The sequence below is a fragment of the Perca flavescens genome, chromosome 4 (genome assembly GCF_004354835.1).
Source record: "Perca flavescens isolate YP-PL-M2 chromosome 4, PFLA_1.0, whole genome shotgun sequence".
Lineage (NCBI taxonomy): Eukaryota > Metazoa > Chordata > Actinopteri > Perciformes > Percidae > Perca > Perca flavescens.
Genome location: NC_041334.1, coordinates 19,337,295 through 19,360,000, shown reverse-complemented (window position 1 = coordinate 19,360,000; position 22,706 = coordinate 19,337,295). Strand labels below are relative to the sequence as shown.

General features: G+C 40.8%; 2 protein-coding genes across 2 annotated transcripts in view; one reads left to right on the top strand and one right to left on the bottom strand.

Moving 5' to 3' along the window:
* Positions 1 to 15,430, top strand: part of r3hdm2 (R3H domain containing 2) — a 77,535-nt gene extending 62,105 nt beyond the window's left edge. The window contains 10 exon segments of the mRNA XM_028575895.1: positions 31 to 166; positions 7,740 to 7,897; positions 8,276 to 8,415; positions 8,710 to 8,810; positions 10,010 to 10,179; positions 10,890 to 11,034; positions 11,923 to 12,011; positions 13,957 to 14,041; positions 14,649 to 15,004; positions 15,006 to 15,430. Coding sequence (XP_028431696.1) covers positions 31 to 166; positions 7,740 to 7,897; positions 8,276 to 8,415; positions 8,710 to 8,810; positions 10,010 to 10,179; positions 10,890 to 11,034; positions 11,923 to 12,011; positions 13,957 to 14,041; positions 14,649 to 15,004; positions 15,006 to 15,053 — 1,428 coding nt within the window. The 3' untranslated portion in view covers positions 15,054 to 15,430.
* Positions 15,431 to 17,180: 1,750 nt separating this feature from the next.
* On the bottom strand, positions 17,181 to 22,207 carry LOC114554581 (uncharacterized). The gene is made up of 4 exons (XM_028576506.1): positions 22,088 to 22,207; positions 19,214 to 21,384; positions 17,686 to 19,138; positions 17,181 to 17,344 (listed from the first exon to the last, which is right to left on the bottom strand). The coding sequence occupies exons 1-4, from the start codon at positions 22,103 to 22,105 to the stop codon at positions 17,210 to 17,212; spliced, it is 3,777 nt and encodes a 1,258-aa protein (XP_028432307.1). The 5' UTR covers positions 22,106 to 22,207; the 3' UTR covers positions 17,181 to 17,209.
* Positions 22,208 to 22,706: the final 499 nt, after the last annotated feature.

Here is a 22,706-nt window from a genome sequence, read left to right as displayed (position 1 = left end):
TCTCTAAATATTTTTGTTGTTTCTCATCAGATACAGGTGTCATACTACCCTTCTGGTCAGTATCCCAGCTCAGGCCAGCAGTACCGTGTGACCCAGCCCATGTCCCACCAGGTGTCTTATCCTGCTCAGCGCACACAACCCATGCCTCAGCCCACACAGCAGTCAGGTCAGTACATTTTTGTATGCTGTACTGTGCTGTACTGTCATAAACTCTCCCTAAATTATATGTAGATGAATGGATGGATAGATATATATAACTTCATAAAGACTTATAATACCAGTGTTTTCCTGTACATTTATTTGTCTAAAATCATGTATTACCACACACAAACACACACACACACACTCACACACACACACACAAACTGTCTTTGTGTTTCATATTTATGTGAAAATGTTATCACTGAAAATCCAAATAGAGCTATGACAATAATGTTTTACTTACTTGGAGCACTGTCTAAAATGTATCCAGAACAAGTCAATACACAGGTACAGTCCACTTGATTTTATAACTGTTAGGGTCTCATCCTTTTTATAAGACGAATCGATACGTATCTAGATACATGGGCTATGATACGGTTCAGGGACAATACATTTTAATATGGAGAGATTCAATACGATTTGATGTTGGATCGGTGCGATTTTATGAGACACGATTCAATCTGATATATACAGTTAATATTCATTTAATGTAAACTCATTCATTTTCCTTTTATAAATTAAAATAAGCCAATTCTATAAAAGCATTGCCTACCTTGAAATAAATATTTTGTGAAATGGATGAGGACCTAGCAAAGCTAGGACATGCTAATAGTATACCTTTAACTTAATTAGCTTGCCACTCATAACCAAATAACATCTACATCAGCTCCATACTAAATTAAACCGCTTCCTTGCTGCTGTAATCTTAGTAACTCAAACATAGGTCCACATTATGCAGCCATTGTGAGCACTCCAATAATAATCATATACAGTGTTACGTGAGTACACATATGAGCCCAATAATAGTATTGCGAGCATTATCATGCGGCTAGCGGACTTGTATGCTAATGTAGTATATTCTAAATGACAGTTTTTTCAGAAAAATGCGGAGTTTTTTTGTGATTGTTGTGGGCAAAAATCCTTGATTATGCGGCACGTTTTCTTAAAAAATGCGATGGAATATGCGGGATATTTATGCAATTTTATGCGATGAAATTGCGGGAACTTGCAAAAATTGTGGAAACTTGCAAAAATTGCGGGAACTTGCAAAAACTGCAGTTTGATGAAAAAGAAAAGAAGTGATTTTCCCCCCCCCCAACACCCTGCTTTTCGATGATGTTCACGTCGCACAATTAACGTCACTTCATAACATTGCCATGGCAACAGGGGAAAATGGCTGCTCTTGTGTGAAGTAAACGCAACATTTTTCAACTTTCTGCTAAGATATATTATGTGACTTTTTTGCAACAAAAATGCAGGGATTATGAAATCATGCAAGCCCCGCATATTTTGCGCGGAAATCGGCAATTTATGCAGCGAAAGAGCAGCTTCTTTGAAAAAATGCAGCCCCCGCATAAATATGCGGACTTTGGCTGATTACGCATTGAATTATGCGATCGCATAATCACGTTTTTCTGGAGGGACTGAAATAAACATCTTAGAACATATAAACGTCAATACAAACTTAAAGGTCCAATATGTAATATTTGTACTGTAATAAATCCAGAAGTGACACCAATGCCTCATCAGATATTAAGGAAACATGTTAAACTGAAATACTATCTTTTCTGACAACAATGCTAATGTCAGTATTTTTTCTTTTTTGAAATTTACATTCCGTGACGGAATTTATGTTTATGTTTTGGTCTGTGTGTTATCAACGGCCCAGTTTGACAGGCAGGCCGGGTTGCCAGATATACCTGAAAAAAATGTAAACCCAGCGCGCTACAGCTGTAACGGTAGCAGCAAACAAACAAACAGGATCAACGGAGATAGATTCTACATCACATAAAAAAAAGAAAACAGCATGTTTCTAACAGTTGCGTGACCAGAGACGTAACAACCCCCTGGTAAATATTGGAGATGTATTTGAAAGATGGAGACAGCTTAGAGCCCAAAAGGACGCAGAGTTGGCTTATTTTCTACTGAACAAGTAAGCATTAGCTCCAGGCTAATTTATCACAGCTACTAGGGATGGGCATTTTTTGTCATTTCAACATTTGTGTACTCACATTGAATTATATAGCTAGAATACCCGAGTTGGTTACTCGCAAAAACAATTGAGACATAGCCAGTAAAGTGATCCCGACTGGTCCTGGCTAACGCCGCCATGCTAACCCTGCTAACTGTTAACATTACCGGGAGGACCAGGCATGCAACCCATGGCTGTTTACAGCGTGTAGTTAAGCGGCTGGAGCCGACAACGGTGAGTTATTTTAAGCCACGAGAGGGGGGCTGTAAATCGGAAAGAGAGGACTGTGAGTTTGCAGTGTGTTTAGCGATTGTTGCCGTAATTCTAAGCCAATGAAGTGTGTTCCGTCGGCAAGGTAGTGGTATTTTTAGCGTTTCGTATTGTAATTCTAAGCCGAGGAAGTGTGCCTGACTGCCGTGTGGAGAGGACAGTGAGGTTGTTGTGTTTTTAGCGGTTCATACTGTAATTGTAAGCCAAAAAAGTGCATCTGTCAGTTGGTTACAGAACTCCGCGTGAGCACGGGCTTTTATGACTGTCAATATAGCCAGCATCTACCGTTAGCTACTCCGCTGTGCTGTGGAGTAATGTCTGGCTATGTGAGACTAGCGTCTAGCAACATTGTTGTGAATACTGCTGTCTCAGCCTGGCAACCCCATTGACATATATATAATGGACCAATAGACCCCGTTGCTCTGGACAGAGACCAGTGAAGGCTATTAGAAGCACTTTTCCGGTGATCTCTTGCATTACTGCGCAGCCACCAACTGACAGAGACAACGTGAGCAACGTGTCTGAAAGTTGTAAGTCTTCTGGTAGCTGTGCCAAGAGAAATCTCAATCATTTCCAATCTTACAGAGACGGAGAGTGTAGGTATATGTAAGGAGATAACATAAGCACAGGCTAATTATTGCTAACTAACATGCTAGTTAACATTAGTAATTAAACCTAAACAGCTAATGTAAGTCAAAACCGCCTGCGAGCTTCTCCTGTACTATACGGTAATTCCTCTACTATGCGACAGTAAGTCACTTGGTTATGACACAATCGTTAGCTTATTTTTATAAAAGCTTTTGCTACGGAGCCATAACGTGAGATACAAGGTAATGGAGCCTTTTATACATTGTTGTGTTTCTTTAGAAATAAACAATGGACAAATAGAGTCTTTAAACGCTTCAGATGTAAAGTTATTCGCAGTCGAGTGAGGTAAAAAAAAAATGGCGGTCAGTGTAATGCTAACAAGAGGTGATCGCTTCGTAGCAACAAAATGGCGCCATCGGAGGTTCGCGTTCTGAAGCGAAGCTTACCCCCTTGGGCAACCCCCGTGAACTTCGAGTCTGGGCAGGAGGGGGCGGGGGAAACAACTCTCCAGTATTTTGAATTGGTAGTGCAGTAACTATTTTAACCGCTAGCTGCCAGTATTACATACAATATTACAAATTGCACCTTTAACACAACGAAATACATATCTATGCATATTTATGCCAGTCTACTCGCATGTTTATGAACACACACGTGGATAGATGACTCACCACAGCTAGTACAATTCAAAATATCCACGATGTATTCCTCTCAGCCACTTTCACCACTCACTCCAAAAACAAAGTAGTAGTCAGTGTAGTCGGATACAGATACCGTTTTGTATCAGTGAGTCTTTACACCTCTTAATTACTTTTGCAGAAAACTGCTGAATCATACTCTGTTTTAAGTCTACCAGGTAAAAGGTTGATTTTAAACAACCTAGTCCCTGCATTGTTCTGCCAAGTCATATATGCTCAGACCAAAATAGAACTCTTTTCTGGAAAACCCTGAAAGCTTTATCCCTCAATTTGGGAACTGCGGAGGTTGGCCGTGTGTTTATACAGTAAGTAAGGATAAACATTGTCGACAACCTGGATGGACTCTGGCTTATAGTGGTCTGCCAAATTGATCATGAACATCAAGGTCACGTCAGCAACACCTTAACATCAATCCATGGCTGCTGTCTAGTTTTTTTATATATATATATATATATATATATATATATGAGAAACTTCCATGAATTCAACACACAAACCATCAAAGACGGAAGATAACAGAATGAGCCCTTGCATAGATATGTGTTATACATGTTAATACAGATAAATAGTAACACATGCACTTAAAATGGGTTGTATTGAAGACAAGAAATCACACACACACACACACACACACACACACACACACACACACAGTACGTGCAAAAGTCTTAGGCAGGTGTGAAAAAATGCTGTAAACTAAGAATGCTTTCAAAAATATAATTAATGATTGTTTATATTTATCAATTTACAAAATGCACAGCCTGGCAGCTCCTCCTCATGCTGGTCACCAGCCTGGTCACACACTGCTGTGGGATGGCATCCCATTCTTCAACCAGCCTTTGTTGCAAGTCAGCCAACATGGTTGTGTTGGTCACTCTGGCATGCCCAAGCTGATCCCACACATTAGGAGGAGGTGCCCAGTAGGGGTGGGAATCACCAGAGGCCTCACGATACGATATCATCACAATACTTATGTTACGATACAATATTGTTGCGATTTTAAAGATATTGCAATATTCTGCAATATATTGCAATTTATTACCTTTGTTCCCAACTTCAAATTTTTCCCAATTTCAAATTATGTCCCTAAAAGAAAACTTTGTCAACATCTGTTTTATCTAAAAAGATAAATGTCTCTGTTCATATCACTTCAATTTTATTGTTGCAAAATGGGATTGTCAAGCAGACCAACTGACTAACACATATAGAATAAAAGATCGATATTTGGCATCTGTGTGTCGATACAGTATTGCCACGGAAAATACTATACTATATAATAATATACTAATTATTATATAGTGTGTGTGTCAAACGTTTTAGAACAGCCCGATTTTTTTTGTTTTTTATTGAAATTTTAGCAGTTCAAGTCCAATGAATAGCTTGAAATGGTACAAAGGTAAGTGGTGAACTTCCTGAGGTTAAAAAAAAAGTAAGGTTACCCAAAACCTTGTTTTTTCAGGGAACAAGAAATGGGTTGACAATGTAAAGCTGTTCTGCAGCAATGGAGGTTGATCAAGCTTTGAAAGTTTTGTTGAAATTCCCACAGGTTTTCCAACTTGTCTGGATTACTTACAACCCCCTCTGTTTGTATAAAAGTATTGTTGGAACACACTGTGGTACCATACCCTCGTGAGCATTATTTGAACAGTATTGTACTGCAGAAAGTAGTGTGTTGCTATAAAAATGGCGGGAAAATTATAACACTTAAGAATTTTGGTCTTTCCTACAGAGAAATTGTGAAGAAAGTCTAGGTGTCAGTGAGTACAGTATTCTTCACCATCAAAAGGCACTTAGAAACTGGGGGAAACTCTGACAGGAAGAGGTCTGGCAGACCCAAAGCCACAACAGAATCAGAAGACAAGTTTCTGAGAGTCAACAGCTTGCGTGATAGGCGGCTCACAGGACAACAGCTTCAAGCACAGCTTAATAGTGGTCGTAATAAGCAAGTCTCAGTGCATGCAGGATTTTTGTATACCGTCGAGTAGGCGAAAGGATGGTTCCTCAGTGTGTGACATCAGTTGTCAAACATGGAGGAGAAAGCGTGATGGTCTGGGGCTGTTTTGCTGGATCCAGGGTCGGTGATTTGTACAGAGTGAAAGGCACCCTGAACCAAAACGGCTACCACAGCATTTTGCAGCGCCATGCAGTACCCTCTGGTATACGCCTAGTTGGTCAGGGGTTCATCCTACAGCAAGATAATGACCCAAAACATAAGTCCAAGCTGTGCCAGAAAATCACTTAGGAAAAAAGAACAAGATGGTAAGCTTAAAAACATGGAGTGGCCAGACTTAAACCCCATTGAGCTGGTTTGGGATGAACTGGACCAAAAAGTGAAAGCAAAGCAAGTGCCACACATTTATGGGAACTTCTGCAACAGAGTTGTGAAGAACTTTCTGAAGAATATTTGATTTCCATTGTAGAAAGAATGCCACGAGTGTGTTCAGCTGTTATATCTGCCAAAGGGGGCTACTTTGATCAGTCAAAAATTTAGGATACATTTTGGCTTATAAATTGATTCCATGATTTCTTTTTTAACTTAAATTGTTCATTTGTTCTATTCTTTCATTCATTTCAGAGTACAATAAGACCTTGAACTGCATGAATTTCAATAAAAATCTGGAAAAATTGGGATGTTTTTGACCGGTATCGTATATATGTGTGTATGTATTAGGGCTGTCAATCGATACAAATATTTAATTGGGATTAATCACATGATTGTTCATAGTTAACTCATGATTAATTTGCTATATATTAGGGCGGTCAAAATTAACACGTTAATTTTTGCGTTAATTTTTTAATATTTAACTCGTTAAAAAAAATTTACGAAATTAACGCAGCTGTGTTTGTTTACTTCATGTGGCGGCTGAGAAACGCGTGTCGTCTCCATAACACCAGGCGGCGCTACTCTGTATTGTTGCCCAAGTAATGAAAACCGGCAGCTGATTGGACGAACGCGTCACATGGGTTTGTTTTCTCCGGATATTGAGAGCCAGACTGTCATGGCGGCCGTTCAGAATACGATCTCATATTGTACTAAAATAGTTCACTGAAACGTGTTTCTGAAAACATTTTAAGCGAGAAATAGGCTGTGCAGTTGCTGAATCTGTCTTCATTTCAGCTCAAAGAAGAAGATTTTTGTCAGATTTTGAGAGACTAGTCACGTCACCTCACTCCGCTCGCCATTTCCGGGTGAGTCCCGACTGCCCTGCCGCCGACTGAACTCTCGGCTCGTTGGAGATGAACTGCGCCTCGCCTGTAAAGTAGACGAGAGCAGGCGACAGCAGCCGGGGACGGTGACAAAAATCTGCTCTCAAGTCAGACAGTTTCTAGCCGTTTCAGCAGCCTTCAGCAGGACTAAGCCAAATTGTTGCTGCTGTTGTTCTGAAAGATATTAAACATTCTGAACTTAGCAGAACCTTTCCTTGTTTGTTTTTTTCTTCATATTTGCAAAGTTAAATGATTTAGCATTTAAATATCCATTATTATAAGCTTCAGTCTCAATTTAAAAAGCGATTAATCGCGATTAATTACAACAAATTGTGCAGTTAATTAGTTAATTTTTTTAATCGATTGACAGCCCTATATATATATATATATATATATATATATATATATATATATATATATATATATATATATATATATATATATATATACACACATATATATATATATATACACACATACATACACACACACACACACACACACACAGAGTTGTGCAACAAGATATACAATATATAAACCTAAAAAAGTATAAAGATAGTCCAGACAAATGTATTGGTTTATTCTGCCATCACCCAGGTTGCCTCAATTTTGGCCTTGGAGCAAAGATAACTCACAGCACCTTAATTTGGCATAAACATCAAACTGTTTTGTTAGTCATTAAGTAAAGTGATTTTTACCTCAAAGTCAAAGGGCCAACTACCTTTCTTCTCTTTTTTTCCTCTCTTGTACTGTGCTGTTCCTTTATCGCACTATTCTAATTTCTATCCTCCAATTGTTATCAGGTATCCAGACCATGATGCCCAGCCAGCCACCAAGCTATCAGGGCATGATGGGTGTGCAGCAACCCCAAAACCCTGGTCTGCTCAATTCCCAGAGGGCAGGCATGGGAGGCCAAATGCAGAGCATAATGGTTCAGTACCCACAGATGCCATCATATCAGGTATAGTCAGCTGTAGGACAAAATGAAGGACACAAATAGAACAGTTTTTACTGTTATTGGCAGTTTGGGCCATCATTTCTAATGGTCATGATAACTTGGCAAGAAAATGAGCCTGGTGAGCTGAAAACTTTAGCATAAAATAAAAATGGACAGACGGATACAGTCTTTATTGAAACTGCAATTGTTTTTAGTCAAAAACAAGTGTTTGACTAAATTAAATGTACAAATGACGTCCTAACAGGACTTGAGTTAATCCCTCTCTGTAACTCTTGTCTTTGTTTCTCCAAATGTTTTTAGCTTTGACAGCAGTCAGAAGAACCACAAAGTAATTTTTTTTCTAAATGGTATCTTTTCTCTTGACCCTTTACACTTTTCCAGGTACCAGTGGGAAATGAAAATCAGCAGGTGGTGCAGCAGCAGTACCAGCAGCAGGTGATGGTGCCAGTCAGCCAGTCTGTTCAAGGACCCATGCCTGTCTACTACAGTGTTATCACTCCCACACAGCAGAATAGCACAAGGTATGTTTGAATACATCATAGTCATACAAATGAGCGGGCAATAGTATTAAAAAATGTCAAATGTGTTATGCGTTAAACATCAAGTTTAGGCACAGCAACGTTTTGTGAGGGTATGTTGTTTTCACTTAGCTTTTAGTGCTGTTGTTAATTGTCATTGACATGAGAAAGTTGTAATAATTATTTTCTTAATATTCTGGACAAGTTGTGGGGGTATCTATTCTCCTATATGTGTGTGTGAATTACCTTTCTCAATGCATTTATTTTCTCCCTCTTTGTGCGTGTCTAATCCTGCAGCCCATCAGTAGGTTACCTGCAGCCCCCCACCTCTGAGCAGTATCAAATCACACAGTCGCCGTCTCCGTGCAACCCTCAACCGTTGCAGCAGCAATATTCTGGTGAGACTTATTGTCAACAGGTTTTTAAAGTGCCCATTAGTTAAACATTTTGTGACCACTAGATGAACATGATTTTAGCTTTTTTAAGATTTTATTTTGTTTTAATTAATTTGATCTAATCTGTGAGCATTATAAATTCAGTGATATCAAACTTTCACTGTTCTTCAAAAAAAGGGTTCCCAAACTTATTCAGCTCAAGACCCCCCAAAATAATTCTTAATTTACAAAAATACATCATGAATTCCATATTAAATACTAATAAAGAATGCAACAAACCATAATTTAAAATGCATATGAAATGTATTGCATTGCACTTCTCCATAAAACATATTATGATTTCTCCTCTGCATTTCGAATGGCTTTAAAGAAACTCGTACTTGTATTTTCATTTCGGTGAGGGAGTTGCTGATGTCACACAACATTACATGAACTTGTTTTCAGGTCAAGGTTTGCAAGGAGAGAGAGAGAAAGGGGGATGGGGGGTAACCAGCCCCAAACACAGATCAGCGTATGATAAAAATATTGCCCCCACTTTTATTTTATTAAATTTAATGAATTCACATATCATAGCATTGTTATGCATTTTACTCTGCTGATTAGCAACCCAATAAAAACGGGTTCCCATTTTGGGTCCCGACCCTAACTTTAGGAAAGACTGCTTGAAAAAAAAAATCAGGTGAAAGGTATTCAGGGTAAAGTTTAGAAAGAGGTACACGCGATTCACATGTTGAACTTGTAAATCAATGTCCTTAAATAGAAAATGTTTGAAGAAATCGCGGAAAACCTGCGTGTCTGCTCCCATTTGGCCTTAGGTAAATGTTGATTGTAAATGATGGTCACTTTATCCTTTCAACCTCTGCTCTTGTTTGTGCCATTTACTACTATTTGATTGGTCAGTTTCTCAGACCTATTTATATTAGTAATTTGCTCTAAGTTATATTTTCTTAACTTAGTTAACCAGATAATTTCACACAGCTATAGCAACCTGTCAGTCTTGTTTTAAGTCCTTAGTCACTAATAAATTACATATATTGTTAACTGTTGTGTCTAATTATGATTGTACTGTATATTTATTTATTGTTAAGGACCCCCTTGAAAACGAGATGCTGCATCTCAAGGGGTTACTCCTAATAAAGAAATATTCAACAATTTCAGCTGTTTATCTATATGTGTGCCTGTCTTTCTGTATGCTTTCTCAGGAGTACCGCCTCCTGGGCCTGGGGTGATGGTCATGCAGCTCAGTGTCCCCAATGGACCACAGCCTTCCCAGAACCCCCCTCTGGTCCAGTGGAACCCATGCAAGTACTACAGCATAGAGCAGAGGCCCAGCAAGCCAGGAGAGCTCTACAAACCGGACAACACTCCACAGGTACACACAAATACACATGAAGGTCTTCTTGACCAGTGGCTGATGTTATTTGGATATATAAGGATTACTTCCTCCTTATCTGAATGCTTACATCCTCCCAAGGTCTGCAGAGACTTATCACTTGCGTTCACAGGATCTGTTTTTATTGTCAGTCCCTAAAGCCCGCACTAACTTTGGCAAAAAGGCTTTTAATTTTGCAGCACCATCTGCATGGAATCAGCTTCAGAATGAGTTACAGTTGAAGGAGTTGGTCTAACTTTATTCTTTTAAAGGCTTTCTAAAAGACCTTGCAGAAAGGTAGTCTGTCTGTCATTGTTTTTAAATTGATTTAGGACCCAGATTTTCATTATGATGACATTGGTGTTTGAATATGATGAGTAAAAGTGTGTCTGTTTTTATTTCGTTATTGTCCTTGTATTTATTGAAACCAAGCTGCTGCCACTTGCAGCAGCTTGCAAATCTCTTGTAAAAGAGATTTGTAATCTCTAGGAGTTTTTTCCTGGTTAAATAAAGGTTTGAATGAATGAATGAATTTGTAAATAAATGTGAAGGATCTAATGAATCTAGACTGTAACTCAGAAATTCAGTCATTTGTCTACCTGTATTCATTCATTAGCAGCCCCCTAGTGGCAACAGGTAGAATGGGAATGACAGAACTCATGTCACAGTATTTCATATTTTTCCTCTTCTTTTTTCCCCTTTTTGTTCAGGCCAGTAACCAGCTGACGAGTCCCCTGGCCTCCCCTACTCAGTCTCCCACCCCGTCTCCCTCTGGCAGCGTCGGCAGCGTCTGTCCAGGCCTGGGACCATTACCACTCATTTCCCAGTTTCCCCGGCCAGGAGGACCAGCTCAAGGTAAATGAACAAGAAGAGTGAAGGTTCAAATGCATACACCGATATCTTGTGCACAGATACAGCAATACAAAAAAAACTGCAATAAACATGTTTACACATAGTTATCATGACCATTAGAAATGATGGCCCAAACTACAAAAATTCATACCAGGTTGTTGTATTAAGTTCAAAAGGCAAATAAACATAAAGTACTTTTACAGCTGTTAACAGCTGTGTGCTTGAACCCCTGCTTAGACTTTTGCCACAGTGACCTTCTAAACTTCGTCAGGTGGCTTTTGGCCCTAAGCCAATAGCCTGAACCGGTTCACACAACTGGCACTGTGCCACCGGGTCAAACCTTTTGTACCCACACATGGCGTTACTTCGACCCTGTCCTCTGACCGATATTTACACACAGAGCCATAACACCTTTACTGATAAGACTTTACTGAGACTCACTGTTTGGAATGTATGATTACATGTACTAAACGGTCTTGCATCAGTCTACCATCCATGAAACATCACCATTATTGGATTGTCTATAAAACACCAGAATTAAAGAATACAGTAGTAGTAAGCTACATTAGCTTTGACCCATTTCTAATCACTTGGATGCTTTTTAGGATGTTGTTTTTTACTCTACAATTTGTGTTGAATAAATCTCTTGAATGCAAAATCTTTTCCATTACCATAAACCCTCATTAAATCATCCATCTCCTTTTTGACTGCTGTACATAAGTGTAGTCATTGTCATAACACTTTTCTTATGCTGCCCTCTTGGCCAGGTCTCTCTTGAAAAAGAGAAACTGTGGTGATAAGGTTTACCTGACCTCTACTGGGGCAATACAACTCATTTTTTTTTCAGGATGGATCATTTTGATTATAATTTGTAATTTATATGTTGTTAAGGTGATGGGCGCTACTCTCTGTTGGGACAACCTCTCCAGTACAGCCTTTGTCCTCCCCTCATGCATGGCCAGTCCTACAGCTCCCATCAGGTCAGTACTGGCAGGCCTTTGTTCGAACACATCTCAACCCTTCTACATGTTGAGGCTGTGATATTGACTGGTCTTGGTAATCTTTTAAGAAAGCCTTCCAGTTACCCAATATGGTAATATAATATTAAGAAATTGTCCTTGGTCTTAATCAAATTGGCCTTAATTATTGATCATGCTATTATTGATCATGCTGTTATCTCATTTCAGCATGAATTGCTTCTGTAATTTATTTATTTCCAGCTTAAATAGCATTCATGAATTCCACACTCTAAATGTAATACACCACCAGGCACAGAGAAGAAATGAAAATTCCAAATATCCTGCAATTCAATGCTGCTACACCACTTTTTAGATTATTGGTTCAAATTGTACCCCAGCTGGTTGGTCATGAAGTGGTCGTTTTTGAAGAGGATATATTTTAATGTAAGAGCACAAGAAAATATATTGTTCCATTGGTTGTTTTTATTTGTTCAATGATGATACAAGGTGATAAAATAGGTGAAAATGTCAGTATAAGGCCTTTACACACCAGGGACATTTTTTTCTTAATTCGCACACATATATATATATACACACACACACACACACAGAACGCGAATATTACGCTGCGATAAAGCAACACATTTTCCCCCCTGAAACGAGTTAGATTTTTTTCTGAGCTTTCGAGACGCAAATAAAGACATCAACCAATCACGGTGTTGTTTACTTCTGAGGATCATCATAAAACAACACGGAGTGTGTGGCCGGTTGGCTCAGTGGGTAGAGCAGGCGCACATATATTTAGAGGTTTATGCCTCGACGCACAGGTCCAGGGTTTGACTCCGACCTGTGACGATTTCCTGCATGTCTTTCCCCCCCCTCTCTCCCCTTTCTTACCTGTCCTGTCCATTAAAGGCGGAAAAGCCCAAAAAAATAATCTTTAAAAAAACAAAACACGGAGGCTGCTGTCCAAACCACAGACTTTACGGACGCCAAGCTTTATTACTCCTTTCAACTACCAGAGACTTTCTCTCCGATCTTACCTTTCACAATAAAAGCCCTAGACATACGCTACACTGTTTTCCACAGGAAATGTGGATTAGTAGTATTTTCTCTAAAAGGAAACTTAATTAATAACGTACAGTAGCTTAGTGATAGCTTTTACTGCTTTGGGGGGGGCAGGGTGGGAGTCCCTGGAGCTAACCCCCTGTCATTCCACTCAGAAACAAGACTGGATACCTCCGGTGGTTTTGAGGAGCTGCAGCTTTTATTTGAGCTCAAACAGAAGACTGTAGCTGACTGACTAACTTGATATCTTCACCGCTTAACGTTAACTCTCCTCTGCTCCGACCGCTCTCTCTCGTCCGCTCACTGCATCTTCCTTCACTTTCTCTCTCTCTCTGCAGCAGCGTCCCCCAGACGGAACTCCAACTGTCCCTCCGACACTGAGCTGGCGTGAATATCTGAAACTTTTATTCAAAACTGTCGCAAATTTGCATTGCTGCCGGTGTGACTAGTTTTGATGCAAAATATTTTCGCGCCGTTTATTCGTCACGCCCCCGGTGTGTAACGGCCTTAAAATGTCTTACTGACCAACTAGTCAACACAGAGTATCTTTGTTCTGTGAATAAAGATGTATATCAATTTATTTTAAGTTAGGGAACTTTCTTAAGTCACAGTCATATAATGTTGGCTATTTGGAAATTGTTTAAAATCTTTCTTTGAAGAATGTTGTGTAACCAAGAAGTACTAAAGTTCCATCCATTTTAAATGGAAGCCATAACACAATGTGACCTGGCCATCATTTTTTGTGCCCACTAGTGTATGTTGCAACTGTTTGTGTTTCCAGTTACCAAAGACTAGGTCGAAGGCTTCCCACTGATTGCTTCTACCCCCATCTAGTGTCTTTTTGTGGAACTGCATTGTAATCATGAACCTCCTAATATCTGTGTTGTTACGCGTACAGAACCAAGGAGTAATGAAACACGGGGCACGAGGGAAAAAACAAACACTCAAGTCGGCATCAACAGATCTCGGCACCACTGATGTTGGTAAGTTAGAGATGCATCATCACACATCAGAATATCTACCTTTGTTATCATTACATTTTTCTGCAGGTATTGTTATACTTGGTCCCATTGGCTTTTAAATTTTCAAAGAACGCCACCTGAGAATTTGATGATTTAAAGGTACTCTCTTGGCTGAGTTTTGTTCAGGTGTGCGAGTCGTGAATGTGAGTAGATACTAGAGGGCAGCAGAGGATGTGCCTAGATTGCATCAGTTTTTATCTGATTTTCTTGTATTGTTTCCCTCAAACTCCTCCATCTGCTGTGGACGCCATTAAATAAACCTTGAGTTGCTGAGTGTATCCTGCCATGTGCTTGCAGCACCGCATTCAAGTGCAGTTCTACAGCTGCTGAAAATACGCCAAATTGGATTTCCTCTGGAGTATCCTGCTGCCCTCAGGGCCGTGCACACCATAATTCCCCCAAGCACTGCACATTGCAAAAAAGTTTTTTTTAGCTGAAACAGGCAAGCAAACAAACATGGCACGTCTCTGGAAGAGGTGCTTCAAGTCTGTTAAGATACAGATTGAGCAATCAAGTCTGCTAACATCTTCTGTCTCACTCCGACTATCCTCGTCTCTTCTTTGTCCAGTGGTGAGTCGAGTACTCGAGGTTACGGACCTGCCAGAGGGGATTTCACGTCCAGAGGCCGAAAAGCTCTTCAACCAGCTGTCGATGTGCGGTGCCAAGATCCAGTGGTTGAAGGAGCCCCAGGGTGGCAGAGGAGGAGCAGGAGGCTGTGGCCCCTGTCCTGGTGCAGGGCCTGCTGGGCTGGGAGCCAGCGCTGGGCTCGGGGCCAGCATGGGAGCTGGAGGAGTGAAGGGGGACGGCAGCGACCCGGCTCACCTCTACACAGTAGTGGCAGTGTTCCCCAGCACCATGGCTGCCCAGAGTGCTTCCTTCAAACTTAACAACAGCGGGGCCAGCCTCTTCAAACTGAGGGCCGCCAAAAAAAAACTATGACCTGCGTGTGCTGGAGAGAGCCAGTTCTCAGTGAAAGGAAAAGAGAGGGGGAGGAAAGAAAGAAAGAGAGACTCATGGTGGAGTGGTGGAAAAGGAAGGAGGACTGAGGGGGGACTGCTCTTAGTGTACAATTTAAAAACAAAACAAACAAAAAAACTACTTGAGTTAAATGATGTGTCAAATGTATAAAAGGGAAGAAGGTGTAAATCATGAGGTGACAGGCATTTGGTTGCAAATATGATTTTGTTTGTTTTTATTAAATTTTCTTTTTTTTTGTATTTATATAGCAGACAAGCACACAAGACACGCGAAGCATGTGTTTCACTGTTGCCGTGGAATGTGTGCTGCCATTATACAAAGACACATGCAATGCCACACAAACACACACACACACAAACAAACACACACCAAGAGACACACAAACGCAGGCAACAGGGTCACGTAGCACATAACAAAAACACACTGGACAGTCGACCTCAGTCAAACCTTTTTCCTCCTCCTCCTCCCCCCGCTCTCCAACCCTTTCTCCTTTACTCCTTTTTCTGCCGACGCTTTCTCTCCTTCCTCAACTCCCCGTCACCCAGTCGTCTCTTAATCTCACATATTTATAAATTTTCATACGCACAGTTGCGCACTCTCTCTGCTTTACCGCACCGCTCCCGGCTCTTTTTTCTTGCCATGTCTCATACTGCCTCCTATCTCTCTGCTCCTCTCATGTACTCTCTCACTGCTCTCTCCTCTCTTGCTTTCTGTTTGCCTTACTGCTGTTGTGGGTTTCTGTATTGCGCTGTTTTTTTTTGTTTTTTTCTTCTCAGAAGTTTTTTTTTTTCTTTTTGGGATTCAATATATTTATATAAGTGATGTAAGGAATAAAAGAAATCTATATATTCAGTGATTTTTCTTTCTTTTCCCTGAGTGAAAACGTTTAGGTCTTCCTTTATCCTTTACTCCTTCCCTCTTCATCCCCTCTCTCCTCTTTCCTACATTTGTTTCCTCCTTACTGCCCTCTACCTCACTTCTTTGGTCCTCTCCTCTTTGCCACAACTGTCCCACATCAACCCCGACGCCCCGTTGTGTTTGTGTTTTTCGTTGACAGCTGTGCAGAACGTATCAGAAGAAGTAGTTAAAGTGCACAATGATTGCATATGTCTACTGTAAATTTTATTTAATCTGTTATTTTTTTGTTTGTTTTTAAAAATATAAAAGTCGAGAAAAAATCTTTCAAAACATCTTCTGTCATGTGGTTCATTGTTTGACTTTATTGAAGCGGACTCTGAAGTCTGTCTGTCATCTGCAGTTATTTGCTTCTCTGTCAGGTTTTTCCTTTAATTTAATTATTGTCGTACGGCTCTCCAGAGAAAGAATCCTTTTGATTTGACAGGGGAACTCCAAAGATTTTACACATCAAAGTCTGTATACAGGTTTTGGGGAGTACTACTGCATACAAGTTGTATAAAGCCTTTTGGCCCCAGGGGAGCTGCACAAAATCTGCTGACCGTGTCATTTGGGTCTGAAGACTACACGTTTTGAAAATGAAAAAATCTGTTGGTGTGGAAGAAGTGAGTTGAATTTACCAGACCTCTGTAGCCCACGCCGTATCTCTGCTTTAGTCTGGCGGCTCCACACTACATTAGCTGCTATTAGCATAAAATACCTGAATCTGCACAGCCGAGTAAAACGAGTCGAGTTGCATTTTTTGTTTTTTTTCCTTTAAATGTCCCAACAGTGTTACAGGCGTGCAATGCTGAAACAGTGTACTCTTTATACGATGACATACCTTTTCTCTAGTGCCAACTTTAGTTCATAGAGACAGCAGTTGAGACAACAGTCTCAGGTCCATCAAATAGCTGCTCTGTAGCTTTCAATCATAACATGGTTTTCATTAGCAGATGTAGTTTTCCCATTTGTCATGGAAATGTATTCTGTAAATCCTACAATTTTACCTTTAACCTTGAAAATAAGATAAGCATCATCTGCTGATGAAGATCATGTGATATAATCGAGAGAGACAGAACACCTACTACATATATTCTCAACGTCTGTACATCACATACACAATATACCACCAGAACCAGCACATCATTTACCATAGACCACACATCAACACTAGGCTTACTGTACGTTCAGTTTATTTACTTAAGAAAAAAGAGGAGATGTAAGGAAAGGGAATGGAGTAGAATTTGTCGTTAGTTAAGTGGGGAGGTCTCTCATGGAATCACAGTTCTGACGGCAGCAGAACAGCCAGATTCTCTTCGGCAGAGATGACCTTTTTGTGTGGACAGCCTGATCCTGAGCTGAAGCCGTCGGATCGTCGTCCATCTTGCGCTTTTAGGATATTTGAAATAAAACAGGGTAAGTACAGAAATAAAATAAAATCAACCTGTAAAGTTCAACATAAAGATGACAGTTGAAGTTGACTGAATTACTTGGAATACATTTCACTTTACAACCTCAGATCCTTAACTAAATACTTGAGTAACATTAGGAATATGTGGGAAAACTTTATTGCAAGTGAAAGTGTTTCATATACAACTTTGCTTAAGTAAGAGTAACCAATTGTATTTGTGTATGAAAAGTGAGCAGTAGAGGTCCTTCAGTTAGTCTGTTTCATGTAATTGAACTGTGAACTCGTGTCAACTTGTGTAGTCAAATCGATGCATCCATACCTGGCAATACGGGCAGATTCTGGTGCTCTTCTTAGCCTGGGTCTCATTGGCTTCAGTGTGAGAAGCTGCCGTGACACCCTGCTCTGTCCCAACATCACTTTTCCCATCGCCAGAGTCACCAAACTGACGACGAGAAGAACTTCTCACCTCGGTCTGAGTTGTGGTTAGGGGTGGGCTTTCTTGGTTTTCTGAAACAATGACCTCATCCTCCAGGCAAGCTGTTGGAAACCAGCCGATGGAGTGTGAAGGTGCGGTGTTTCCAGTATCTTCTGCTGTGAAATCCTCATCCTCTGTTACATAATCAACTACCTCCACAGGGGTGGAGTTCTGCTCACTGGATCGCTTCGAGCAGATGCTGGATGTGGCTCGAGGAGATGAGGAGAGTCTGTGTCCAGATGACAGTTTATTTGGTGACAACCTAACAACCTCGTCCATTTGTTCATCTGAAACCGGGTGGACCTTTGTCTTCAGTAGTTTACGAAAACAGCTCCACCACGGCGACTTCTTCTCGTGGACTTTGACGGTATGTTCATCTGTCAATCGGTCATCTTTACTCTCACAATCTGAATGTTTCTGTGTCATAACTGTGTCCTCCAGGCAAGCTGTTGGATAACAGCCAATGTAGTCTGAAGGTGGGGTGTTTCCAGTATCTCCTGATGTGGCATCCTTTTCTACATATTCAACTACCTCCAGAGGGGTGGAGTTCAGTTTACTGGAACACTTCGAGCAGATGCTGGATGTGGCTTGAGGAGATGAGGAGAGTCTGTGTCCAGATGACAGTTTATTTGGTGACAACCTGACAGCCTCGTCCATTTGTTCATCTGAAACCGGGTGGACCTTCTTCTTCAGTAGTTTACGAAAACAGCTCCACCACGGCGACTTCTTCTCGTGGACTTTAACAGTATGTTCAACCGTCAATCGGTCATCTTTACTCTCACAATCTGAATGTTTCTGCGTCTCAAAATGTGTAAGGAGGGATTTTATTGCCCGGATTACCAACATCTTTTTGCTTGCTCTGTAACTTGAGAACTTGCAGCAGGTATCAGAACGGACATGAGAGGATTCTCCACTCAGTGAGGCTTGTATGGTTTCTGACAGAACTGAGTTGACCTCATCAGTGATCGCTCTCATGATGGCCTCCATGAATTTGGGTGTGATGCTAATAGATGTGTCTGTACCGATCACTTCACAGTAAGCCTCGCCGAAAGTGGTTTTCAAACTCTGCTGGAGGTTGTCGGTGAAAACAAAGTTCTGGCCAACTGCCCCGCATGCCTGGGAAGAGGTGGGACTCCTCCTGGTCAAGGTAGCATGCGGCTGAGCAAACTGATTCATGGCCTGTGATAGAATATCAGTGATGGTCTCTATGACGAGCCTCAGCACCTCCGCACAGTTGTGAGCCAGCTTGTCCTTCACATCAGTGTTATAAACACCTTTGCTTATTTCTCTTCGCTCCCTTAAAAAGACAAAAAACAGTGTAACAAAGGTAAATCACAAAACAAAAATATACACAACAAATTAAATAACCTACTCTTCAGTGAGGCTGTCAAAGAATCCCTTGATTATGGTGTAGAAGACGTTTTTCAGGCCAATGAGCTCACAACCCTCAGGATGTCTGTCCTGTTGTGAAGGTCCTGGGGTTGAGTCTGGTGGTAATGAGCTGAGGGTGGATAGTTTTGAGGCAACATCTTCTTTCTCTTGTGGTATGACATCCTTATCTGCCACGTCCACCAGTTCCAGAGGGACAGAGGTCAGGCCTGATTCCTCAGCAACCTTGTTGTCCTCACATGAGTGTATTGAGGCAGTGGGAGACATCTCGTCTGGACATGGAAAGCCAGATTTTGAGTCACAGCTTTCTAACTCCACAGCATCATCCAAATCCTGTCCTGTTGTCAGCTGGACCTTTTCACTTGGTTTCGATCTGAAGAAGGTATTCCATGCATAGTTCATCTTCTTAAAGATCTTGCTTTCATGTCCACCTGCAGATTTCTCATCTGAACTGACAGAATTACAAGACTTCTGTGTCACAATCTCACAGACTTTTTTATCGTCCTCCTTTGAGGGTGCATCCATCTCCATGAAGGGCCCTTTTTCAGAAAACGGAGTTCCTGGTTGTGTCAGATTAGTGTCTTTAGAACTCGACTCACTGCTGGCCGAACCGACGAGCTCATCTGCATGTTCTGCTCCTGGTAAGACCAGGAAAGGTCCTGGTGTTCCATCCATGTCTGTGACCAAGTTGTCCTTCATCAATTCGTCCATGGCACTCTCTGGTGTGACATCCTTATCTGCCACGTCCACCAGTTCCAGAGGGACAGAGGTCAGGCCTGATTCCTCAGCAGCCTTGTTGTCCTCACTGGAGCGTCTTGAGCCAGTAGTAGATGCCTCTTCAGGACAAGGAGAGACAGATTTTGCTTTGATATTTTTGCTTTCTAACTCCACAGCATCATCCAAATCCTGTCCTGTTGTCAGCTGGACCTTTTCACTTGGTTTCGATCTGAAGAAGGTATTCCATGCAGAGTTCATCTTCTTAAAGATCTTGCTTTCACATCCACCTGCAGATCCTGGTTTTGTCAGATTACTGTCTTTAGATCTCGACTCACTGCTGGCCGACCCGACTTCCTCATCTGCATGTCGAGATGAGCCAGTGGGTGACAAAGTTAAGGGAACTGTTTTGGCCTCTGGTGTGACATCCTCATGCTCCACCAGTTCCACAGGGTCAGAGATCAGGTCTGCTTCCTCAGCAACCTTGATGTCCTCATTGGAGCAGATTGAGGCAGTGGGAGACGCCTCTTCAGGACATGAGGGTGCATCCATCTCCATATAGATAGGCACCTCTCTCAGATAAGTGTCTTTAGATGTCAAGTTAATGCTGGCTGACCCGGCGATCTCATCTTTTTGTTCTGCTTCTGAGCGTCCTGGTGTTAAAACCGTGTGTGTGACAAGGGTTTCTTCCATAACTTCAGACCTCACTTCATAATGCTCCTCTGGCTGGGATGAGCCGGTGAGTGACAACGTTGAGGAAATATTTATGGTCTCCTCTACTATGACATCCTCGTGCTCCCCCTCCAGATGGTCAGATCTTAGGTCTTCAGGATATGGAGAACCATCCAAATTCTGTTCTGCTGCCTTTTTTTTCAATTTGAAGTGGCGCTTCAATGCAGACTTCATCCTCTTAATGACCTTTCTGCCATGTGTGCATGCAGATTTCTCAACTGTCCTGTCAGAATTACAAAACTTTTGTGTGCTGACATTTATGGGTACATGATGTCCGTCTTGTCCTGATGGTGCCTGTGTTGAATCCATCTCAATGACCAGGTCTTCCTTTGTGTCTTTCAGTGTCTCTCCTTTGTGCTCTGCAAATATTCGGCGGAGGCCAAAAAACCTTTTTAAATGCCGCTTCACCTTTTGGTTGATGCGACAATCTGCTGATGATTTATCCTCATCATTATCAGTCTCTGACTTAGAGCGTTCCTCAGCCTCCCACCAGGAGATAGACTGCATCAGTTCGTTGATATTGCAAGAAGTCCGATCCAGTGTATCTGAGACGATTATGCTGGCTATTTCATCGATTACTGAGGAGACCGTCTTCTCGCTTTCCCTGCTGGAGGGTCTGGAGGTAGAATCTGTCTCTCTGTTTTTGAAATGTTCTGCCTCATTCTCCATTTTATCTGGATCCAGAGGGCTTTGTTTGGCATTTATATTCTGTCGGAAAAAGACATATAGTGGCAAAGTGTAAGATACAGGTACTACTAGTACTAGTGTTACCACAAAGCACCTGTGGAGCGATGTACATGTATAGTATAGTGATGACTGTAAATGAACAGACAACTTCACAATTTTTAATTTGGTGAGCAGGGGTAGTACAATTTTACTCAAGGTGTTTAAAAATAATAAATTGTTTTTGTTTTCATTTCTACCTTCTAATACTTTTCACAATTGATAATCTCATTTTTTTGGTTCTTAGAGTATTTACATTATCTATTTTAGAAAAAATCCTATTCAAAATTTACCTTCAAAAAAGTACAGAAGTCTTTGCAACAAAACTGACTGAAAGCATTCAGAGGTAAAGTACTATTAATGCAGAATGGCCCCTGTCAGTGTTATGTTATTATATTTTTGGATCATTATTATTATTGACTAACATGTAAGCTGCATTCAAATGTTGAGGTGTAGCTAATTTTAACTGCCTCATAAACCGTTGGGCACTTAAATCTAATGCAATGCATCATATTTTATAAACTGGTCATATATTTTGTACGTAAATTGTACGTTAATCTGAAAAAATAACCAGTACTTGTAGCTGTAAAATTAACATTGTTCAGCAAAAATCAAGTGTTTATTTCTTAAATTTAGTTGAAAACGTGTAAAAGCAGGCTAAAATACTCAAGTAACGAATGATTTATACCTCTTTCTGTTGAGACATCTTCAGTTTTTCTTTCTTCTGCTTGTTGCCCAATGATGCCAAATGATGAGTTTGAAGTGAAAAGTTTTTCTTTTTGTGGTTGAAACAGTTCAAAGTCCAGGATTGAAGTGAGGTTCTCTTTGAGAATGATGTGCATGAACATGGGATGCTGGAATCATATCACAAAGAAGTTCTATTCTATTCTGTTCTACTTCATTATTCCACACGTTCCACACACACATTCCACACATGCGTGCACACACACACACACACACACACACCCACACATTCCATGCTCATACACACACTCTTTACCCCCGCCCCCACCACCACCATGTACAGTACATCTATAACCAGTAAATAAACACATAATACATAGTTTATAACACATTATAATGTACAGTACAGTGTAATTAATGTACAGTATTTCCAAGCATTACAGTAACTGATGGCATGAAGATATATTTTACGTGAACTGTGTTACATTGTATTGCCTGTTTATATACCAGCATCCATTCATTTATTTACACACACACACACACACACACACAGCCAAGGGGCAGAGGGAGTCCATAATCACAATCTCATTTGTACACTTGAATATGTAAATACTCATACTGCC